Here is a 23,633-nt window from a genome sequence, read left to right as displayed (position 1 = left end):
TATATGTGTTCATAGATGAACATTTTTGCTTTCCATTGTTGATGATATGGGAAAACATTTTTTTCTTTTGACACCTAAATATTGTATTTCAACAGTTGTAAAGGAGTGAAAACTCAGACCAAATCTGTAAAGTCTGATCATGTGTTTGGGTGTTTGCAAAATATTAAAGAAGACAAACCGAAACCAGTAAGAGATGAATACGAGTATGTTTCGGATGATGGTGAATTGCAGATTGATGAGTTTCCTATAAGAAGAAAGAAAACTGCTTCTAAAAGAAGCTTAACATGTAAGTAATTTTTAAAAAACTTTTATATTTGTACACACTGAAGTGTAAATCTGTATAATAGCATTAATCACTAGGAATGCATCTTGCATATTTAAGAGGTTTGGAATTCCTTCTTTTGAATGGTTTGAAAGATATTGAACAAATAGCACTTTGCCTTCTAGAACCAGTTGAAAGTAATAAAAATTGGCAGTATAGTACAACTGATATACAGTTATGAGGCAAAGTGTTGGCAGGTGGTGGCGATGGGTACGCGCAAAAGGAACTGGAGAACGGAAAGTTAGATGGGGGAATGGAGGGGCAGGGTTTTAGGGCAGGGTGAGCTCATGAAGGGATTTAGACAACAATGAGATTTTAAAATTTGTGCTCTTATGGACTAGGTGTCAATGTAGGTTGGCAAGGACAGGAGTGAGGGGAACCTGGTGTGGATTGGGATACAGGCAGCAGAATTTTAGACGATCTGAAGTTTTACAGATATTTGAGGATGGTAGACTGGCCAGCAGGGAATTGGTATAGTGAAGCCTGCAGGTGACAAAGGCGTGATTGAGAGTTTCAGCAGTAAAGCTGGAGCAGGAGGAGGAGCAGATGCGGGTAATGCTACAGAAGTGGAATTAGTCGATCCTCGTAATGGAAAGGACAATAGGGTCAGAAGCTGAACTTTGGGTCAACTTAGGACGCTGAGGTTGCAGACTATCTGGTTCAGCCTGAGAGAGTGACCTGGGAGAGGAATGGTGAGTATAAAGCTTGTTGACACTGAAGATTCCGGCTTCGGTCTTCCCAATGTTTAGCTTACCCTTTAAAATTCCCCTTTTTAATCCATTAACTATTTTTCTTTTGACAGTTTTATCAAAGACCAAAGAGAGCATTGGCTATGCTGAAATGAGGGAACCCGTAGTTCAGCACAGTTCTAACCAGGTACGTCAGCACATATTCACCAATTACCTGTGGAATTAATGTTTTAAACGCTTGCGTTCATAAAACTGACAGTGGTCTTGCTGTTACTGTAAGCTGAACACAAAAGCTTTATTTGCAACAATGCCACAAATTGCCCTGATCATGGAGCGAGGATGTGCCGACTCCTGATGTTACAGGCAAATCTCCCAGCTGTACTGTTTCAGACACGGCAGTGTTGTTTTACATTGGAGTCAACAGCTGGCATAGGTGAAAAATCAAAACAAAAATGACTGAACTAAAAGGTTAATTAATAATTGTCTGTGATGAATAAGGCAAGTCAACTTTTCATTTCTTGTTTCATGACCTTGCTGTGCAGCAATCGCTTGCAATTAATTTTTATTCTAATTTTTTATTTTTTTTTTGCGGGCCTGTCTGTAGGATGACAACTCATCTGATGAAGATTCACTTCATATTGACACTGAGGCAAAGCCAGATCCTAGTACTGACAAAAAGACTGAAACAAGCAGTTCGGCTGGGATACTGGATCTGCTACAGGCCAGCAAACAGGTTGGCGGCCTTGAGTACAGTGGAAACAGGTACGAATCAGTTCCAAAAGTTAAGGAATAGAATTTAGAGATTTGATAAGCTGCATTTGACCAGTAAATTTTAATAGCTACAGTATTTAAAAAAAAAATGCTACCTCTTTGTTAAGGGGTTCACCATTGTTTAACTGTATCATATTGATCTAAGTTAATATCATTCATTTAATACAAACATTTAATTTGACAAAATCCTCTCAATTTTTTTTTGCAGCAAGGTTCTTAAAGTAGCAAAAGTCACCAACTGTGACATCACTGACTTCAGGTACCAATAATATCCTAAGAGAGTTAAATTCAGTAATTATAGATAAATAGAACATAATTCAGGCGGAAAAGCACATTTTACTATAGAAGTGGAAAACATCAGATGTAAGTTTACGAAGGTTGATGTGATACTTTAATCTAAGACATTTGGTTAATTTCTTAGGTACTCAGTTATACAAATTGTTTGTATATTTCCAAGCTTTATTTCGATTTTGGAAAACAAAAAAATAAAGGAAAATCCATTACTTTAGTACTAATGTGCTCTGTAGGGCAGGATTTTCGGGTTGTTGGGTGGCGCGGTGGGTGGGCGCGGAAGCAGCCGGGAAGCTGTCCGCCACTCGCGATTGGACCCCGACCGCGATTTCAGGCTGGCTGGCCAATTAATGGCCAGACAGCGTGAAACGTGCGCTGAAAGGCACAGCGCTGCCGGGGCGTGGGCGGGAGCGCCGAAGTCTGCGCGTGCGCAGGGGAGTGCGCAGTGAAAGCTCCCTAAAGGCAGAGAGCTGCCTCAGGGAGCTGAAGAATATAAAACCCTTAAACAAAGATGTGGAAAATGTGAAAAAAAATGGCCCCACATTGGACTCACCCACATGAACATAGGCGTAATAAAAATTCTGTCAGAACATTTAAAAAAACATTAATGTCGGAAACCTCATCCCGCCCATGAATGAAGTTTCCTCAAAAATGCAAAGGCCGCTTGGCTGATTCGCCCGCCCGCCAACCATAAGGTTGGACAGGCAGTGAAAAATAGCAGTTAATTAATTGATTAATGCCCTTAACAGGCCTCTTAATTGTTGGCGGGCGCACTGCCAACTCTCGCACGCGCCCGCTGACCGAAATATCATGCGTGATGACGTCGGGACGCTAGCCCGATGTCATCACATGCCAATTTAAGCCTGATTGGGTCAGGCGTGTGCCCGCCCGCAGGACATAAAATTCTGCTGTTAAATTACACGTACTTTGATGTGAAATGTACATGGACGCTTTGCTAAACGATACATAGATAGTGGGCTGCATCTTCCAGTCGGGTGGGGGGGGTGCGGGGCCTGCTCGCCGACACGTAAAATGATGCGGGGTGACATCGGGCGTGCGTCCCGATGTCACCCCGCATCATTTAGATTTTCAGCTCGGCGGCCACTTAAGCCTTTTAAAAAAGTAATTAAACCAATTAATGGACCTGCCCGTCCAACCTTAAGGTTGGCGGGCAGGCAAAGAGCCCAGGCAGCCTTCAGAAAAAACATGAAACCTCATGCATGGGCAGGATGAGGTTTCATGAGGGATTTAAAATGTGCACAAAATGTTTAAATACAAGAAATTGACATGTCCCAGCTCATGTGACAGTGTCACATGTCAGGAATTTTTTTTGTATCCTTCCACAAAATTTTTATAACTTCCACTGATCTCCCTGAGGCGTCATTTTGCCTCAGGGAGATCGGTCCGCTCCTTGGCGCGCATGCGCGAAAGAGCGCATTCCTGGCTCGGAATTCCGCCCCTCCAGCTGCACAGGGAGCGCATAGCGCTTCCGAGCGGACATGTAAAATGGCGGTATGCCCTCAATTGGGGGCGCTGATTGGGAACCCGCGCCTCCCCCCCCGCTCCCGCACAACCCCGCTATTGAGGGGAAAATGTCGCCCAGTTTGTTCTTGAGGTTTTCCACACTAAGCTACAATAGGTATTCATAGTATAGAAGAAACTTAGAGCACGTAAGGAGGCCATTTGACAGCTTGCCTGGGGGGGACTCTTTGAAAGAGCAGGCGTGCCTAGTCCCACCTTCTCACTTTTTGTCTGTAACCCTGTAAAAACTTGTCCAACTCTATTTTAAAATCATTTATGGAATCAGCTTCCATCGCCTCTTCAGGTGGGATATTCCTGATCCTGACAACCCTCATATATGGCTTATGAGTTTATCACTTCTGATTCTGTAACTTATTTTTTTACTTTTGTATTGCCCTGGGTACTTTCTCCCATTTTAAGTTGCCTAGTATTTAAATTTTGATGGTCCAATTGCATTGTTTGAGATTACAAATAAGCAAACAGAACATGAAAACGGATTTCAAAAAATGTGAATTTGTGCTTAGATGTGCAGGTAATATGTTTAAACCTGACAGAAAATTGATTTAGCCCAATGTATAGCAAATATTAGAAATGCATAGGTCTGAAAGTCTTTTTTAATTTTAGGAACTTATTGCTAGAACGAATGCCCTATTAATCTGATTTGCAATATTGTAGATTAAGGAGATGGCATACATCTCAATTTAAAACTTGACTTAAAATGAGTTATGTTTTCAGTTATAGAAATCTGAAAGAGCAACTTTCACTTTCAATTTTTTTTCTTGCCTGTAGCATATAGACATTTATCAGGATGAAAATTATGAAGTTGAATTAAGAGCCCTAGGGATTTGAAAATGCTGAACTAAGGAATGGTAGCCCCCAGGTTTGGACCCATGATTCCCATGCACCCCTTGATTGCAGTAAACAGAATAAAGGGCCTCCCCAGAGATGAAATGAAAATCAGAGAGCTCACTCAATCTGGCCATTTTACTTATACCTTTCCAATGTGGACAGTTGTGAGCAGAGAAGTTAAAGAACAAAATAAAATATTTATATATATATTTATATATAAATCAAAAATCTACAAAGAAAAGATTTCTCATAGTGCCCTATTGAAATTAAGTTATTATTTTGATACCTTTTTAATTTGAGTACAATGGTTTTTCAGTTATCTAGGGATTAATACAGTGTTTTAGCAGGTTGTGATAATAAAAGTGAAGCTGTAAAATACAGTATCTATGTTAATCAGTTTCTCATTAGCCCACTTCTGTTATAGAATCATAGAACTCTTTTCTTTCTGTTTCAGCCAACCACCAGCATCACCCAGTACACAAGAAGCCATCCAGGGCATGTTGTCCATGGCAAATCTTCAGTCATCAGAATCCTGCTTGCAAACTTCATGGACCAGTAACCAAGTTAAAAATAACTCATCCATAGTTCAAGGATCAAAGAAAATTAGTAGCAACATTAATAAGCACACAGGGAAACGGTTAGTCAAAAGCACTACGCAGAGCACTATTGACATTAATGATTATGAAGACCAGGACAGTCTGGGAGCATGTTTCAAAGATTCTGAATATGGTAAGAACATTCGATTAATTACTGTGACAAAAACTAATATAATAGTAAAGTAAAGAAAACCAAAGCAGAAGTGCAGAACAGCTAACAGCTATTGTTCAAAGTTACCTTGCATCTTTGACTGGGATTAATCAACTTTGATGTAAACAAAATATAACATTTTCCGAATATACATTGGCATTCCAGTGTTTGTAAATTTGCTAAACTGAGTTCTCTGTTTAGCACTTATTCATTAAGAACTGCCGAAGGATTAAAGTGAGAACAGCGGAACCTTGGCGATCAGTGCTAAAATATTTAGCAATGGTTGTTGACCTTTTAACTACTGAACATTGTTTTCAACTTTTACAGTATGTACAGTTGTATAAGACACAACAGGCTGGATTTTCAGTCTGGGGCTGGGAACCTGATGCATGGATAACTTACAGGTCCCAACCTTTCCCAGTGTCAGCGTCAGTGCCACGATGCTATTTTAAAATGTAGAACACGTAAATTGGCCCAGGGGTAATTTTGGCATCCAATGAATTTGACTGGATATGCCATTTGCTGTGGAGGTGCTGCAAGAGGGTGCTGGTCAGCCCAACACTAGCACAGGCAGGCATCCATGGGCAACGCCAAGATTTCCTGATACCTCTTTTGAGACATGATGGAGGTAATTGTGGACCAGAGCACAAATGTCCGAGACCAACTGCCTGGATAGGCACAGTCTCCTACGGCACTGGCACTCTGTCACTAGCTGATTTGTGGGTGGTACACCCGGGACTGCATCTTCCGGTTGGTGAGCGGGGGACAGGGCCCGCTTGCCAACGTGCAAAATGATGCGGGGTGACTCAGCTGCACACCTGCCGAACTGCCAACGGCCACTTGAGGCCTTCAAAAAAGTAATTAAGCCAATTAATAGACCTGCTCGTCCAACCTTAAGGTCGGTGGGCAGGCAAAGAGCCCAGGCGGCCTTCAGAAAAAACATGAAACCTCATCCACGGGCGAGATGAGGTTTCATGAGGGATTTAAAATGTTTATAAAATGTTGAAATGAAAGGAATTGACATATCCCAGCTAATGAGACAGTGTCACAAGAGAGGACATGTCAGGAATTTTTTTGTACACTTCCAAAATTTTTTACAACTTCCACTGATCTTCTTGAGGCGGCACTTTGCTGCATGCGTGAAAGAGCACACTCCCGGCTCAGGGAATCCCCTCCCGCCCACACAGGGAGCACTCAGCGCTTCCGAGCGAACGTCACGCTAGGCGGGCCTTAATTGGCCCATCCGCGTAAAATGGCGGCGTGCCCCCGATCGGGGGTGCCGATTGGGAACCTGCCCGCCTGCGCCTGCACATCCCCCCCCACCGACGGGGGGAAAATGTTGCCCCCGATTTCTCGGGTAGTGCCTTCTTCACTTTGCAGGCTCTCTCTGTGATCCTCTGGCCTCCCCCTTGCCAGGAGGATTTATCTGCTGAAGCTGCTGCTCACTATTCTGTCCAATGTCAGAGTAACCTGTAGCCATCTCCAGTCCATCAGCTGATGCTTGTTTGATCAGCAGGGCTGCCTTTGCCAACCTCTGCTGCCCTGGTGATGCCAGTAGCTTGATGCCACTCTCAGGACTCCAACCACTTGCTGGTGAAAAATACAGCCACTCAGCACCAGTGATGGCAACTCTGTGTCACATGTTGAGCAGCCGAGCTTTATTCACCTTTTAAATGATTTGGCCAGTGTACCCATTAGCCCTGATGGCTCCCCATTCTGTCCATGCCAGCTTCACCCTGATATGTCTCAGACGCTGTGTACTTCCTATGCTTGACAATTAAAAATTCAAAACTACTCCCCTGAGGCCTGTTAATGAGCTCAACAGGCACTTAATTGGAAGCGCGTGGGTTCCAGAATCCACCCTCCCATTGAAAATCATATCGCATTCTGGAGGAGGTGGGATCCAGTGTCACCCTCTGGGAATGTGATTTTCGGATCGCACCCAAACTCCTTCCGGCCCCCAGCATTTGAAAATTTGAAATATGGAACTTAAGTGCATTGTCTCTTAAAGCCTTTTAACCTTGTGCTGCGAATCTCAAAAATAACATCAAAACCTAACAAACTTGTTCCTCCGACTTCAGTATCCATTGTTTTCTTTTTAATGTGCAACCTTTCAAGATGGTTCATCTCCTTTGCTCCTTCCCCCATCCCATCGCATAAATTTATATTATAAAATGAGAATGGAGAGACTGTAGGAAATGACAGAATACTTTAATATATCAGATGTAAATAATAGTAAGTAATGGCCCAGTACTTCTGAGTGTAGCTATTGAGTGACCATCGTTTAGACTTGTCATTCCTCGTTGTCTGAGTTTCATTTATTCTTTACCAGGGTGAGGACAGCATCTTTTGATTGGAAAGAAAGGGTTCTTCCAATTCCACATAAGCAAATCCATGATCTGTTCATAGAAATGCACTAAAAGCATCCAGTGGGAACTCTACAGTACAAACAGTTCTACTCTTTGAAGTAAATGAGAAAATACCATGTTGGGCATCAGCAAGGAGGAATAGGAACTGAAAATTGCTTATTTTGTTACACTCCAGGGAGCTATCTCAGTTCTGCTGACATTTTTCTCCTTGCATGATGTACATATTTTTGGGCCTAAACTGATATGCCTCAGGCTTGCCCAAAACTGGGACCCTAGGCCTCATCTAAATACCCTGAGTGAGCTGTCAGTGCTGCCACACCTCTCCAAGCAGCTCACCCTCCATAAAGATTGAATTTCGGGCCACTTACTTTGTTGGCAGTGGCCTCAGGTAGGCCCTGGAAGGGGATGGAGAAGAACGAGGTTGGGGGGTGTAGGGGGTGGGGTGGAGATGGGGAAGGTGTGGCAATCGTGACTGTCAGAAGTGCTGTGGAACTGGGAGGAGAATTTCTGCTTCTCCTGATTCCACATTAACAGTCTAAAAATACTTCTTACTTACCTGTTTGGTGGTGGATACTTGCTAGGCTGCATCCACACCAGCAAAACGTGAGTGGGACAGGCCCGGCACTTGGTCTACTCAGGGCAGGCCAATTTCCTTGAGGGGTCCTAAAAGAGGTGATAGATCCCCTCGTTAAGACAGGGGAGGGGTCTGGGTGCCTGAAAGTTTTCCTAGATCAATATGGTGGTGGGTGTTTTTCAGGTGTCCTCAGGTGAGGGTATAGTCCTGCAAAATTGGAAATTTTTCTCTCATTTTCCATCTGGGAAATGGGTGCAAGAATTTCTGCCCACTTTATGGGCTGGATTTTATGTACCAAATCAGGCACGCTGCCCCCCCCACCCCTGTGCTGATGACATCATCTTGCCAGACTCCCATGTTACAGAAAGTGAGTGGGCGTGGAAATCGCCAGCCCGCCCACCGTTTTCAAATCACCAATTAGCAAGCAATGAAGCTTATTAATGGCCCAATCGTTCGCGTGTTTCGTTGGCTCTTGCATTTTTCGGGCGTCGGATGAGCAAAGGTTTGGGGAGTCTTTTACACCAGTTGTAACAAGGTGGCACAAGGGCAGCAGAAAAGGCCTGCCACCCGGACCATGGTTGAATGTACCAGCAGACTCTGCTGGGGATGGTGGCAGTAGTGTCTGTATGTTTTTTTAATGACTTTTCTTGTATCTTTTTTGAGCCTTCAACACAAATTAAAGACAGATCCTGAGAGCAGGTGGCCTTTGTAATTATGGTACTGCCCCTCTGACGTAGGACGTCCCGTCCTATGGTGCTGATTGGCTGCAGAGTCCCCCACCACCTCCTTTCCATCTATAATTGACCTCCTTCCTGCCAGAAGGCCACTAGTTGGCCCTCTGACACTAGATTGAATGAGAAAGATGGCAGGAGTGAGTGGACCACTCAGTTTGCATTGCACCTCCCTCACCCTGCAGAGAAACGTAAAACCGAGCCCTGTGTTTTGTTTCAAGGCGATACTTTTGTTGCATTTTCTAAAGAAAGATCCTGAAAGTGTTCTGGTTTGCTCTGGAATGTGAATACTTAAAAAAATAAACATATTGAAGTAAAATGAGATATTCTTTATGTTTTAAAATTCCCATCATTTTAATGTCTGTATGCCATGTCATTTTGATCATCTCTGGTCTTCTTCTTTTCCAAATGCCAATCACGAAACATTGAAAGCTTTTGCACAGCCTAAGTAAAATCTCAATTAAAGGATAGTGGAGGAGTTTATTTGAAGTCATCTTATAAAGTTAAAAGTTTTCCAAATGGGTATCAATTATTCAATCACATAATTGCACAAACAAAATAATGTCACTTAATTATATCCATATGTCTCACATAATGATCAATGTTATTATTAAACATGTTTTTGTACCCTTCCTATTACCAAAAGTATTTCTGGCACTGTAACCTTAATCTTCAGAATATTAATAGCACTGATTATTATCCTGAACTGGGTTTAGATTTCAAAGGAATATGTGCCTGGCTAGGATTTATATACATTTTGAAACTGGTTAGATGATTAGTGTTGATTAAAATATATATTAATGAAAGAGTTACAAATAATTCCCTTCCATATAATGATAACCTGTTCTATATAACATCTGAATAACTGGAAAACTGACTTTCAAAATTCTCTGCAAAATTATGAATTAAATTCAGAATGTATAGATTAATTGACTAAATTACATATATCAATTATCTGAATGTAATCTCATCCCAGGTATCATGCTGATGTTGCTTTACATTTCTTTAAATTCACCAAAGTAATATTGAGGCACTAGTTATTTTAGTGGTGTGCATAGTATTGTCTCTGTGACTGAGTTATTTAAAATACTCCAACTAGAGATTAACATGTCAAATATTCTCCAGGATTATTGTGTTAGAATAGGCTTAAGTTCAATGCAGTGAAAAGGAAGGGGTTTAGGGACAATGATGTCTAATTTGCAAAAGGACCTTAGTGCCTGCTTAGGGAAGAAGTATAATATGATTGAAAATGTTGATTCCTGAATTGGGGAAGTTAAACAATGGTTAACTAAAAACATAGGAACTACCTCTAAATTGAATGATTATGGTACAATATTAGGTTCTGATATTCGCATTCTTCAGGCAAACTTTAAACCTTGCAATGACTATTCTGTGCAATCTTATAAGATTCATACAGAATGTTAAATTCAACTTTAATTTAATTTTAAGGTGAGATGTAATTTTAAGGTGTAGTGGTAATATCACTGGACTGGTAGTCCAGAAGCCCAGGCTAATGCTCTAGGGACACAGGTTCCAATCCCACCACAGCAGCTGGCGGAATTTAAATTCAATAGTAAATCTGGAATTGAAAATTAGTCTCGGTAAAGGTGACCATGAAACTATCATCGATTGTTGTAAAAACCCATCTGATTCACAAATGCCCCTTAAGACAGGAAATCTGCCATCCTTAACCAGTCTGGCCTACATGTGACTCCGGACCCACAGCAATGTGGTTGACTTTTAACTGCCCCCTGAAATGGCCTAGCAAGCCACTTAGTTCAAAGACAATTAGGAATGGGCAACAAATGCTGGCCTTGCCAGTGACAGCCACATCCCATGAAAGAAAAAAACCCCTGAAGCAGTTCTTTTTGAGGCATAGCACGGGTCTGAAGTACGGGTGACTTTTGTTCTGCTCTAGTCATGATCTTGCAGAGGCTTGACAGCCTAAACGCACCTTTGCACTGAACTTGCTAACTTCATTTAGACCACTGCCTTCCTGGAACAAGAGATGAAAAGAGCTAAAAGGGAGCCCCCAGAAATGGGTGCAGGCATCACAGTACTTGATTAACCCATATGCATTGATTGCAATGTGGGAAACACAACAACTGTTTTGCTTAACGCTTATTTGAATGATCTTTGTGCCCAGTCAGTGGTGGCTGCTGTTTATTGAATGGACGCATCAGCAGGGGACCAATATCGTGTAGCTCATACTTCTTAAAGCTAGCCTGCAACTCTTAAATGGGAGGTGCATTGTCATTGTAGCAGGTGCTGGCAGTCATGGAGGAGGTGAATATTTCCTGGGAAAGAGTGAGGGAACAAAGAGCACAAAGGGAAGCTTCAAGGTTTTTGAATGCTGTGTCATGAAGAGGAGAAATGTCCTATATTTGTATTGGGAAATGAGGCCCATCAGAAGTGCCAGATCAAAAGGCAAAGGGAGCAGATAGCCATGGAGGTCACTGCCAGGAATCAAACCCCAAGGACCTGAATGCAGTTCTTCCTCCTCCTCATGTTCCAGGTCCTCAGCTGTGCACTGTCTAGCTGATAGCACGGTTGTGCAGCATGCAACAGGCCACCAATCTTGACATCTGCTCTCCCGAGTACTCCAGAGTATTTCAGCACTCCAAATGGTCTGTTCTATGACATTGCTTTGTGGCAGCATACCTTTCATTATTTGAAAGCTGTGCATGTGTTTGTGGGCTTTGCACGAGTCAGCAACCATATCATTAGCAGATAGCTCTTGCCGCCCAATAGCTACACTTTGTTTTGCAGTAAAATGACTCAAATGCGGCTGCAGCTTGCCACAGAATGAAGGCATCACCATTGCTGCCAGGATACTAAACATTAACTTGCATATTTCGCTGCCGATGGTCAAACGCCAGCTGGACACTGAGGGAATGGTATTACTTCCGTTTTCTGTATTGGACAGAATTGATGAGTGTGCGGTCAGTAATACCCTACATCATGAAGAAGCCTGCAATCTGAGCAAGGCTGCATGCTTGCTCTGTCTGCTTGTCTCTGGAAACCGAGCAGGCAATGTATTTATTTTTCTTTGAATAGAAAGCTTCTGTGACCACCTTTACACAACAGCAGACAGTAAACTGTTGGGATGTTGCAAATATCTCCAGCTGTAGCCTGGAAGGTGCCAGACACAAATAAGTTCATCACCAAGGTTTTCTTCAAAGCAATGCAGGTCTTGTCTTGCCCTGAGATTGTAATTGTGGCTGCAGCAGGTGGCAGACTTCACTGAGGACATTGTAACTGAAGTGCAGATGTCTAACACACAGTTTGCTGAGGTTCAGGTAGGAGAAATGCTTCCTGAACAGACTGGGAGGATCTGTCCTCCTGCTAGGAGCCTTTCTCGTCGTCGCTCTCCTCCCTCTTCCAGCAGTTTGTCCTGCTCTGCATGGCCCTCTGTTCATTCTCCAAGTCATGCTGAATTGCACGGGAAATGCCTACTAGTGCACCTATGCCTGGGAGCAACTGTTTATGCAGAAACCTTGAGGTCAGAAAAAGACCTTCAACACCTTGCACACCAGTCTCTATAAACTTTTGCAACTCAATAGAGTTATAGAAAGCACCAAACATTTGTAAAATCGTAGCAATAAATAGAAGAAATTAACTTGTAGATAGTTGAAGAAAGCTTTAAATCATGCTTTGGTGGGTGGCGGGGTTCCACCCTGCTGCTGAACGCACGTTCAGTTAAATGAGGTTATGTGAGGGCATTAGCTGGAGTGTTGAGCTCTAAAATGGCATGGCTGGAATCAATGTGGCTTCTGGTGTGATTTACCCACTAGTTTGTACATGCCATGGATGCCATTTTGGAGCTCTAAGGGCACTCATGGAGCACAAAACTTGGGTGTAAGCGAGCCCAATTTCTCGCCCAAGTTTTCTTTGTAAATTACTAAACAAGGACTACAGAAGTGTCCCAGTTCTTAACAACCGTCTGTGTGAAGAAATATTTCTAACTTCCACTCTCGTAATTAAACGTAGTTCTGATGAAAGGTCACAGACTTGAAATGTTAACACGGTTTCTCTTTCCCCATATGCTGCCAGACCAGTTGATTATTTACAGCATTTCCTGTTATTATTTCAGATTTCCAGTATCTGTAGTATATTCCTTTCCTATTATTTTTGGTTGGCCACAAATTTTGAGCAGCTTTTCCAGTGATCTTTCTTTCAGTATGCCTTCAGATAAAATTAGGATCAGACTGTAACCACAGAGATTGGGTACCTTGTAGAGTCGAGGAATGGAAAATGTGAAGTTGGTTTATTGGAACCAGATTACAGTTCCTGAATGTCAGTGGCTAAACAAGTTGTGCAGATTTTATTTGCATCAAACAATGAATATATAAAAATTCCTTTTATGTGTTTAGTTTATCCATCACTTGAATCTGATGATGATGATCCAGTTTTCAAATCCAGATCCAAAAAAAGAAAAAGTGCAGATGATACACCTTGGAATCCTACAGGTACCTTTGCAACATGTGGGGCTTTTAGTGTTTGGAGCATTTTAACGCTATTGTTAATGACTTTACACCATGCATGCTGTTTAAAAAAAATTCTCCATCTTCTCTATCAACTATGTGAGCTGGGACCATACTTTCAGTCTGCATTTTATCAGTATGACTAAGAATAATCAAAAATGTTATAGTTAATCATTAGTAATGTATATAATAGAATACAATTGTTTAGAATTCTGAATTTGCAGATGATTTTACATTTATTTCTTATGCAGGGGTAATTATTTGCTTGTATCTCATTTGTAATTTAAGAAATCTGACTAAGTTCACATTGCAGAATCACTCCCTGAACTAGCCCTCAGGATAGCCTCCATTAATACCTATATAAAGCTAAAAGTATAGACCAAACCAGTTACTTTCACAATAATTTCACAGCACAAATAAAATATATAATGGCTAATCATAATTTATGATTTCTATGTAAAAATATACCATAATTTATAACTGGCTGTGACAGATCTGATTGGAAGAAGATATATTTCACAATATTATTGTGTGGTTAGATGATGAAGTGTACACAGTTTAAAAATAACCTGCGGATAATGTCATTGAACAAAACTGAAAGAAAGTGTGTGTTTTATTGCGTCGTTTTGTATTACACAGATATTCTCCCGAAACACGTACCTTGAATTACATTTCAAATTGCTGAAATAAATGGCCATTGTTTTTTTCATGATCCCAATATTAAAGAAATTGCCTTTAATAACTGAAAAATAGATACTGTAGTATTTAGTAAAGAGTTATGGAACAATAAAAACAAAAATCTCTACTGCCAGGACCAGTTTTGGTGAGCTCCTGTTTTGTGGAGTGGATGTACTAGAAGGGATAATCCCTGCCTAAACCTATTGCTGACACTTGACCACCACATGTGGAGATGTGGAGATTTACATATTTTTTATTTTTTAACTCGAGTATTCTTGTGTAAATTTTCTTTTTACTTACCTGGGAAGTTATCTCTCCCTCTCATTTTGAAAATTTTAAAGCACCAATGTAATTTATAGAATATTTTTAATTATATTCTGACATGGCAAGTCAAATGTGCAGTGTTGGCACACTGAACAAAATCGTGTAACACATGCACATTGTTCAAAAATTATATATTCTTTTTAATCCCAATCATGTTAACTGAGAACAATTCAGTTTAATTTAAAATGAGTGAGAAATTTTTAAAGATAGCAATTCTTTACATTCAGTTCTGTGAAGCTTTTGCCTAACAAGTCAAAAATGTAATTATTCAAGTTAGACTGTAGGATTTAAAATAATAAATAGCATAACCCTTACACACACAATGCAACAATTGCAAATAAATATTTTGTATTTCTTTAGCCAGAGTTACACCATCTGTCCCTCGGCATGACAGACCAACACGAGAAGGGGCAAGAGTTGCATCAATAGAAACTGGATTAGCAGCAGCTGCTGCAAAATTATCTCAACAGGTGAGTTCGTTCAAAGGTTTCACTAACAAAATACATAGAATTGCATGAAAGTAGTTTTATGTTGAGAACATACATCTGAAAAATTAGTTTTCTAAACTGATAAAGTATTGAAATTTTATTTTTGTTAAGCCAGTAAATGGAACACACCTCTGCAGTTTTAAAAATAAATAAGAAATTTTGTATAATGCTATTGGTATACATGGCTGTGTTTTATTTAGCATAATTACTACCTATAAATTATCAATTGAAACAAATTTAAGAGGAGGTTTGTCAGATCATGAACACATTATTAACTAATTGTCATGAATTTAAGCACCAATTAATGGAAAAATCCATTTATGTACACATATACATAAATAATAATTTATATAATTACATTTCATGTTAGGAACAGCAGAAAGTCCAGAAGAGAAAATATACCAAAAGGAAGGTGTCATCAGATGACTCGATCAAAATCCCTCAGGAAAGTGCGTCTACAGAAATGAAGACCGACAGCCATACAGGTAGTTTAGCAGATCATGAATGTACTGCTAATACCAGCACATTTGGTACAGCACAATCGAGCAGAGGGTCTCAGTTTGTGTCTTCAGCAGTGTTCCTGACACACACAACACCATCAGTTACACCCGACTACAGTTCAGCAGCTATGGGTAATTTTAATGGACAGGCTGGGGATAACAAACAGGTAATAAACAAAGATGTTTTTGGAAAGAGACCATTATGATGCCTCACGAGCATTGTGAGGATGAAATTGGAGATCATTGCACCATGTTCCAGATAGACAATAGGGACATAGAGGCTCAATTTAGTAGAGTGTGTGGGGTCGGGTGGGGGGGGAGAACCTGCACCTGAACAGCATTGGATACAGGCTGATTTGGGCATTGTAGAAGCATCCATAGCTTTGATCTAAAGTAGGATTGAAGATCCAACGGGCCTAATATTTGTATAAGGAAAATAGAAATAAGGGTAGGCCATTCAGGCACTTGAGCCTGTTCGGCCATTTCATGGCAGATCTTTACCTGAATCCCATTTACCCACCTTTGATCCATAGCCCTTGATGCATTTACCTAATAATAATCTGTCAAGTCTTGAAAATTTCAATCAGCTCAGCATCCATAGCCTTTTGGAGATCCATTACTGAAATCCACTGATCAGGGCTGGAGTTGGGGCTGTTCCAGTTAGCATTACTTGATTTACATGTGGCCTAACCAGTGGCCCTTGAAGGGACAACTTGAAGGTGCTACCAAGAAGGTGTGTTTTTTTGAAAAAAATTCTTGATGTGTTCCTTAGAGTTAGTGTGAACCATTGCTGGCTCATGTTCAGACCCCTCCTGATTGCTTCCTGCTACCTCAGAGCATTGGAGTAATTGAGTGTGGCAATGATGTGGTGTGGAAGTAGGCAGTCTTTGTGACAGCAAGGATATGTAGTCAGAAACTAAGCTCAAGTTCAATTAGAACACCAATGTGCAACACCTCAGACCTACCGAGGGCCATTGCCATCACTGCTTCCTCCACCCTCACTGCACCATGCCGGCGTTGCATCCTCTATTTTCCCCACTCCTCCAGACGTGGCTGAAGGCCATGGGCAGTTTTGCAGCAATCCAACAGTTACATCCACTTTTCCTGCAAACTCCATTTCAGCCTTTGGTTTGGCAGAGTGAGTCTGTTGCCCTTTGAATATTTGCACATTGCTGTTCTAATTGAACTTGAGCTGTGTTCCTGGCTACATATCCTCTCTATCACAAAGACTGCCTACTTCCACACCACATCATTGCCACGGTCAATTACTCCAATGCTCTTTTGTCAGCCTCCCACTCTCCATCTTTGTAAAGTTTATTGAAAAAGCTCCCTTCTATATCCCTTCCCTCATGAAGTCCTGCTGACCTGTCACTCTCCATCTGTGCTGATCTGCCTTGGCTTCTGGTCCCACAAAAACTCGACTTTAAAGTTCTCAACCTTGTGTTTAAAGCCCCTATAGTCTTATCCCTCCCTCTCTATATTCTTCCAGTACTATACCTCCCTCCCTCCATCACAATCTCTTCATTCCTCTCACTCTATGTGCCCCCTCTTCCTTTTGCCTTACCATTGGCAGCCACACCTAGGTCCCACTCTTTAAAATTTCCTCCCTACACCCTTCCAACTGCTGCTCCTTATTTTATTTTACATTTAGTCTAGCCACCAAGTGATAGAAATGGCAGAACTCAGGGCAACACACAAACCGCTGCACAACATTTGCATCAATCAGCCAGAATAAAAAGACAGTTTTCAGCAAACAAACAAACAAACAGAACTGTGTTGTACAAAACAGAATACTTAATGGGAAGCAGGTTTGCTAAGATTACGTTACACTGAAAATTATGACCAGTTTAACTCACTTGCCATTAAATCATCCTTACTCCTATATGATAAAACCTTTAGCAACCTCTGTAGTGTCCTCTATGTCTCATTCAAACTTATAAGCATTGCAGGTAATGGCATTTTTATATTTTTGGAGTTTCCTTGAGCCCACAATAAAAATATGATTTCAAGCTGCTGGCACTAATTAGCACTCATCAGTCTGACTTCACTTGAATCATTGTTTCTTCCAATGCAGCACCTGTATTTTATTTATATTTTTTTCCAGTCCTGCCTGTCTTTTCAATCAGTAGAAAATAGATCAAAAGTACAAGAGCCTCTAAATCATACTTCTTGCTTGCACTTGAATGCACCTGTGTGGCATTTTCTCCTTCCGCAAAGCAGCCTGTACAATAGCACCTGTAAGGCTCAGGCACAATCAGTGTAGAAGTGTAAGTTGCATTACCTGAAGCACTGTTTGCAATAAATATGAATTCATAGCTACAGTCAGTGTTCTCAGAGATTCTTGGAACTGGGAATTCAGAGAGCAGGAATGTAATCTGTTTTGGCAAGGCTACTTCCTGAGGTAAGGTGCAGGGGGATAAAGTGGAGCACAAGAATACAGCTCAGATGCAGACCTGAGAAGACTCAACTAAACGACTGGATGCAGAGTGAAAAATGGTTCAATTTCCCAGCACTTTCTGTTCCTCACTTTAATGAGATACAACATTATTTTTAAACTTAATTTGCAGCTATTGTTCTATTTATACTTATTGTGTGCTACATGTTATTCAACATTCTGAAATGTAAGAATAACAGTACATTAATGGCAAAGCAAGTCATTATTCTACCTTATTCAAATGTTCTACCTAATTATGTTGCTCAGCTGAATTTTGTGGGGAAGAATTAGCACATTAATTTCTGAGTAACTGTTGGATTTAGGCAATTAAGTTACAAAAATACAATGATGATGGCCACAATTGTTAATTTTCCAATATAAGTATTAATATCAGCTGCATGTCCATTTATGCCAGAATAGAGGACCCAATACCAAATAATCCATTACATGAAATTCAATGTATTTGTGTCATAGATATAGATACTGTTGGTTGCAATCTGGCTTAAGAATTCATGTGACAGTCAAAAATTACTTAAGCTTTATTTTTTTTAAAGTGTACATTGCCTTCTGAATCATGCTAGGTATGTAGGCCATGCATCCCAAAAGCTGGCAGATTGTATCAAACAGCTTGTCCCTTACACGGCTTGCAACAGGCAAGGTAGGGACCACACCCAGCCAGCCCGTGATTGCAAAACTCAAAACACAGGCCGGAATTTTCCAGCCCCTCATGCCAGCGGGGTCTTCCAGTCCCATCGGTGTGAACGGAAATTTCAATGGCTCGCTGGCCCCCGCCACAGGGGAACCCATTGTGGGGGAGCTGAAAAATTCCTGCCACAGTGTCCAACATTAGGGGCAGAATTTTCTGCCTGTCGGGCGGACGGGCCCGACCCAATCTCCGGCGGGTGGGGAGCCGATCCCTGCCGGAGAAGTGGGCCCCGCCGCCATTTTAAGCGGGCGGGCCAATTAAGGCCCGCCCAGAGTGACGTCCAGCAGGAAGCGCTATGCGGGCGGGAGGGATTCCCCAAAAGCGAGAGTGCGCTCTTTCGCACATGCGCATGAAAGAGCGCACATCTCCCTGAGGCAAAGTGCAACCTCAGGGAGATCGCTGACAGTTTTAAAAACGCTAAAAATAGAAAAAAAAAAATCCTTAACATGTCCCCCTCATGGGACATGTTCATAATTTACACTAAAACTTTATTAAACTTTTTAAAACCCTACATGAAACCTTGTCCCGCCGGTGGATGAGGTTTCATGTTTTTTTCTATTCCCCGCTGGGGCTCCTGGCCTGCCTGCCAACCTTAAGGTTGGACGGGCAGGTCCTTTAATTGTTTTAATGATCCTGTCCATGGCCTTAATTGGCCATTGACAGGTCAGTGGGCCCGCAGCTGATTTTGCTGAATGTTTAAATAGGGTGGGATTCCACCCCCCCCCCCACCCCCCCAACCCCCGACGTCATCCCGTGTCATTTTACACGTCGGCGAGCGGGCCCCGCCCCCTGCTCACAGACGGCAATATTCATCCCTGGATGTGATTCTGCGATTGGACAACATTTGCTAAATAATAACAATGTGCTGAGAATTACGCTGACAACCAATTTAAGATTGTCAGTTGGGCTCGCATTGTGGTGCATTTACATGTACAGGAAGCTGCATATCTTAATACAAAGGGCCCTTTGCAGACAGAAAAGACATGTACACACGTCTCAGCTAAACAAAATAAGTGACAGCCACCCGCTGTCTCATTCCCCAGGGCAGTGTCTTGACCAATCAGACTCAAGCTGCCTGGTTTAAATTTCAAACAGTGCTTGGCAGTTAACTATCAGTCACCTAGTGCATTCAACATGGCAATGCCTCTACCAATCAGAGTCCACTTGCCAACCAATCAGCACTCTCTTCTCATACAGTATATAAATATGTTGTTTCCCCTGACATTGGTATTGCCTTATGAATTGTCCTGATGAGTGCAAAACTAAAAACTTTGACGTAAATTGTCTCTTTTTCAGCAGTACTCAAGTTCTGTCCCACTAAACGACTACTTCTAAATCTCCTAATTAGATTATTGTCTTACAGCGTATAGTGTTCATTATTCTCCAAATTATCTTGTTTGCGTATTCTAAAACTATTTTTTTCCAATGCAAGGCTTTATGAGAAAATGTAACCAATGTGTCATTTGTGACGACAACTTGTATTTGTATAGCACCGTTAACGTAGGAAGGCGCTTCACTGGAGCATTATGAAACTTTGACATCTAGGGTGGAATCGTCCCAGATTTGCACTAAGTGCGGTAGCAGGCGTGAAAAAAGTTGTTTTACCCGCTGGCGGAAATGGTGGATTTTCGCAGTGTATCGTTCCCTTCCTGCCTCATAAATTATGCAGTCATGGAAGACATGCCAGATTGCTGGCGGGTGGCCTCCGATTGGTCCGTGATGCCGTTACCTCACCGCTTCCTCACGCCGGGTGCCCTATTTAAAATGTAGCCGCGTGCACACTTCTCAATGCTTGCAGCCCAGGACTGCTTTGCTGAAAACATGGCCCCAAAAGCCAGGCGGATTTCAGCCCCCCAATTCATTGACACATCCCTGAGACACCTTCTGGACACCATGGAGACCCGCTGCGGATTCCTCTATCCCCGCTCTGGCTGCAGGAGGCCCATCTCACCACTCTGGCTTGGGAGGCGGTGGCAGAGGTGGTCAGTGCCAACGCTGCACACAAGATGTCGGCCACCCAGTGCAGAAAATGAATGAATGATCTCATCTGTGCCACCAAGTTAAGTCACCCATCTCATCAACCTGAATTTACTCACTCAAAAGTCCATCGCACGTTCACTGGCATCTCGCTTACTGCCAGCTCAAGGGACATCACCACTTACTCTCTCACACATGCCCTCACTTCTCCATCTGGTCTCATCTCCTCTGGAGATAGCCTCCTCATCCTGTCCATGGCTTCACTCAGCACACACACACACACATACACATACACACATGCCTGGCATCCTTCTCATTGGGCCTGGCATGCGCCTTGCTCGCACTCTCTCCATCTGTCTTTACGCAGGACAAGATCTCGCACATTTGCCGGGAGAGGCTCCAGACTGCGGGTGGATTGGCGGACATCAAGATCCTCCATTCAAGAGTCGAGCGTTGGAGCTGGCTGGAGAGGACATCGATTGTTCCTGTGGCGATGGTGAGGTTGGCGGTGAACACTCACATGAGGATCCTACACCACAACATCCATCTCTCAATGCTACTCTGAGTCCACTGTTCTGTGCTGCCAAGTGCTAATAGTCTCCATTTTCTCTCCTAGGCACATCTGATATGTCACCCTCAGGCAACCGTGACCCTGACCCCAGCACCGAAAGCACCTCGGATGAAGACACTGAAGGCAGCACAATTGAAGACCCATCACGGCATTCACCCACACCCTCCACCAGCACAGCGACACACACCTTGGCGGGACCTAGATGTAGAGTAGCCTCGGGATCACAGTCTGGTAAGTCCACCACACAGTCTGTTCCACAGCAGGCAGAGGCAGGGTCATTCTTGGTTGCAGGCACTTGGAGGACTGCTGGACCAAGGAAGCTGCTGAGTCCGAGTCAGATGACAAGCCTGGTGGTGCTGCAAAGGCAATCACGAGAACATCAAGAAGGGATGTCTGGCGCACTAATCAGATTGCAAGGGACGATGGTGGAGCCTGTCCACCCTCAGTCCGAGGTGATAGCATAGGCATGCTGATGCATCAAGGTCAACACTAGCAGGATGGTGGCCACCATGGAGACTTTGGCCCAGGGCATTGGTCCTACACTGCTGTGCAAGCTGAACTCCATCATTGACACCATAGTTGGCCTCCAACTGTTAGCTCAATTGACTGGACAGCTGGTTTGTGATGTAGAGTGACGCTAACAGCGCAGGTTCAATTCTCATACTGGCTGAGGTCTTCCATGACGGCCCTGCCTTCTCAACCTCACTCTTCGCCTGAGGTGTGGTGACCCTCAGGTTAAACTCACCACAGGTCCTCTCTCTCTAATGAGAGAACAGCTCATGGTCCTTTTGGATGACGGCAACATTCATTCCAACAGTGCCAACGCAAGAGGGCCGCAGAGCTGCTCGATCTCACTCCAGCTACCCCTCCCCCTCCCCCTCAAGGAGTCAGCCAGGGGCTGTTGAATACCCATAGGGAGGAGGACCAGCAGCTCGACAGCCTGGAGCCGTCCATCCAGATGACTCTGGGGATGCCCAGCCGATCCAAATCCCCTCTTCCTGTGACCCCAGCAGCTCCAGCTCCAAGGAGGATGCAGCTGGCCCACAGCAGAACACTGAAAGCAAGCTGGGGCCTTCTAGGTCTCAGCCCTCCAGAGGAGGCCCACCAAGGTCATCATAGGGCGTAGCAGTCAGCAGGTTGCCCCCACCTCTGCTGTGGATGTTGTGGGGGGGCACCAAGATATAGCAGGGTTAGGAAGGTTAAGAAGATGTAGTTGCACAGCCTCTGCACAGGTGTTAATCAATTGTACATACTGTTCACTATTGCAAATAAACCCCCAAGAATGGCTCCCTTCCTATGGCTCCTTGTTATGATGAGCAGTGTTTGTGTCACTTAGATGTGAAACCTTGGTTCCTGCACAAGATAAAGGCAGGTGTCTCAATCCAGGGCCTCTTCCCTGTGCAGTGTGTAACCTTCAGACCAAAGTGATGGTCCAACTTCACACTCACTGGACTCATAGTGATGCCTGCACCTCGATGGTGCTTGTCATTGCTGCTAGAATGTTGTGGGCAAGTATCACAGAATTCCGCCATTCTCTCTGTGTGCTCTCAGCATTTTTAAAGTGGGGCTGCCCACCCTCCCCCCATCTCTTCAGCATCTGTGACCGGTGACACTGTGCTCCTGAAGGTGTCAGGTTCTGAATGCTGGCAAAGGATCAGGTGCATTTTAAATTTCATGGCTGCTTCTCCATGATATGACCCTGACCACAGAACGCAAGCGAGCTGCCCTCAGCCAGACAGGAGTCAGACATTCACAGAGGTGATGTGAAGATCTATGGAGTGTCCTCTCTGCATGTCGTCATCATCCTCCATGAATCTTGCAGCTAAGAGGGCCCCCCGAGTGTGCCTGCCTCACCTGGCCAGTGCAATGGCCCAATCGCCGGCATCCTCGCCTTCGAGGACCCTCAGCACTGTCATCCCCTTTGACGTCCTCCTCATCAGAGGATACGTGCAGCTCTTCCATCTCCTCCTCAGCAGGTCCTTTCCCCGTTGCAGTGCCAGGTTGTGTAGCGTGCAGCAAGTTACGATGATGCCCGACACCCTCTGGGGACTGTATTGCCGTTCTCCACCCGGCCTGTCGAGGCACCGGAACTTCATTCTCAAAATGCCTATCGTTTGGTCCGCCAAAGTCTGAGTCGTAGCATGAGCCTCGTTACACCGTCGCTCTGCTGCAGTCTGAGGCCGCCACACAGGCATCATTAGCCGCAGCCTCTCTGCACTCTGGAAGATGTCAGGGATCTGAGACCTGCTAAGGATGTAGGAATTGTGGACGCTCCCTGGGGACCGTGCGCAGACCTGCAGGATATGTTTGTGGTGGTCGCACACCAGCTGAACATTCAGCGAGTGGAAGCCCTTGTGGTTGACATAGTTGACTGCTTGTTGCCACGGAGATCTAAGCACCACGAGAAGTCGATGGCATCCTGCCCCTGTGGAAAAACAGAGGTCTGTGCAAATCACAGTGCTCCTGCTTCCTGGCTTTCCTGATCCCGGTTGGGTTGCACGAAGTTCTGTGCCTTCTTGAAGATAGTGTCTGTGATCTCCTGGTTACACTTGTGGGCGGAGGCTTGCGAGATCCCACAGAGGTCACCTGTGGAGCCCTGGAAGGAAC

The 23,633-nt window shown here is 43.4% G+C and overlaps 1 protein-coding gene across 4 annotated transcripts in view; it reads left to right on the top strand.

Moving 5' to 3' along the window:
* phf2 (PHD finger protein 2) overlaps window positions 1–23,633 on the top strand; it is a 151,334-nt gene that overhangs the window by 121,773 nt on the left and 5,928 nt on the right. For 3 of the 4 annotated variants that reach the window (XM_078543487.1, XM_078543484.1, XM_078543486.1), the window contains 8 exons: window positions 96–286; window positions 1,125–1,198; window positions 1,616–1,773; window positions 1,991–2,041; window positions 4,898–5,172; window positions 13,238–13,333; window positions 14,711–14,820; window positions 15,209–15,323. In XM_078543487.1, coding sequence (XP_078399613.1) covers window positions 96–286; window positions 1,125–1,198; window positions 1,616–1,773; window positions 1,991–2,041; window positions 4,898–5,172; window positions 13,238–13,333; window positions 14,711–14,820; window positions 15,209–15,323 — 1,070 coding nt within the window. The remainder of the gene's footprint in view (window positions 1–95; window positions 287–1,124; window positions 1,199–1,615; window positions 1,774–1,990; window positions 2,042–4,897; window positions 5,173–13,237; window positions 13,334–14,710; window positions 14,821–15,208; window positions 15,324–23,633) is intronic. The other variant, XM_078543483.1, reaches the window with a different exon arrangement.

Source organism: Cetorhinus maximus, chromosome 6 (genome assembly GCF_964194155.1).
Source record: "Cetorhinus maximus chromosome 6, sCetMax3.hap1.1, whole genome shotgun sequence".
Taxonomy (NCBI): Eukaryota; Metazoa; Chordata; class Chondrichthyes; order Lamniformes; family Cetorhinidae; genus Cetorhinus; species Cetorhinus maximus.
The sequence above is the reverse complement of the archived record's forward strand: the minus strand, read 5'-3'. Positions and strand labels throughout refer to the sequence as shown.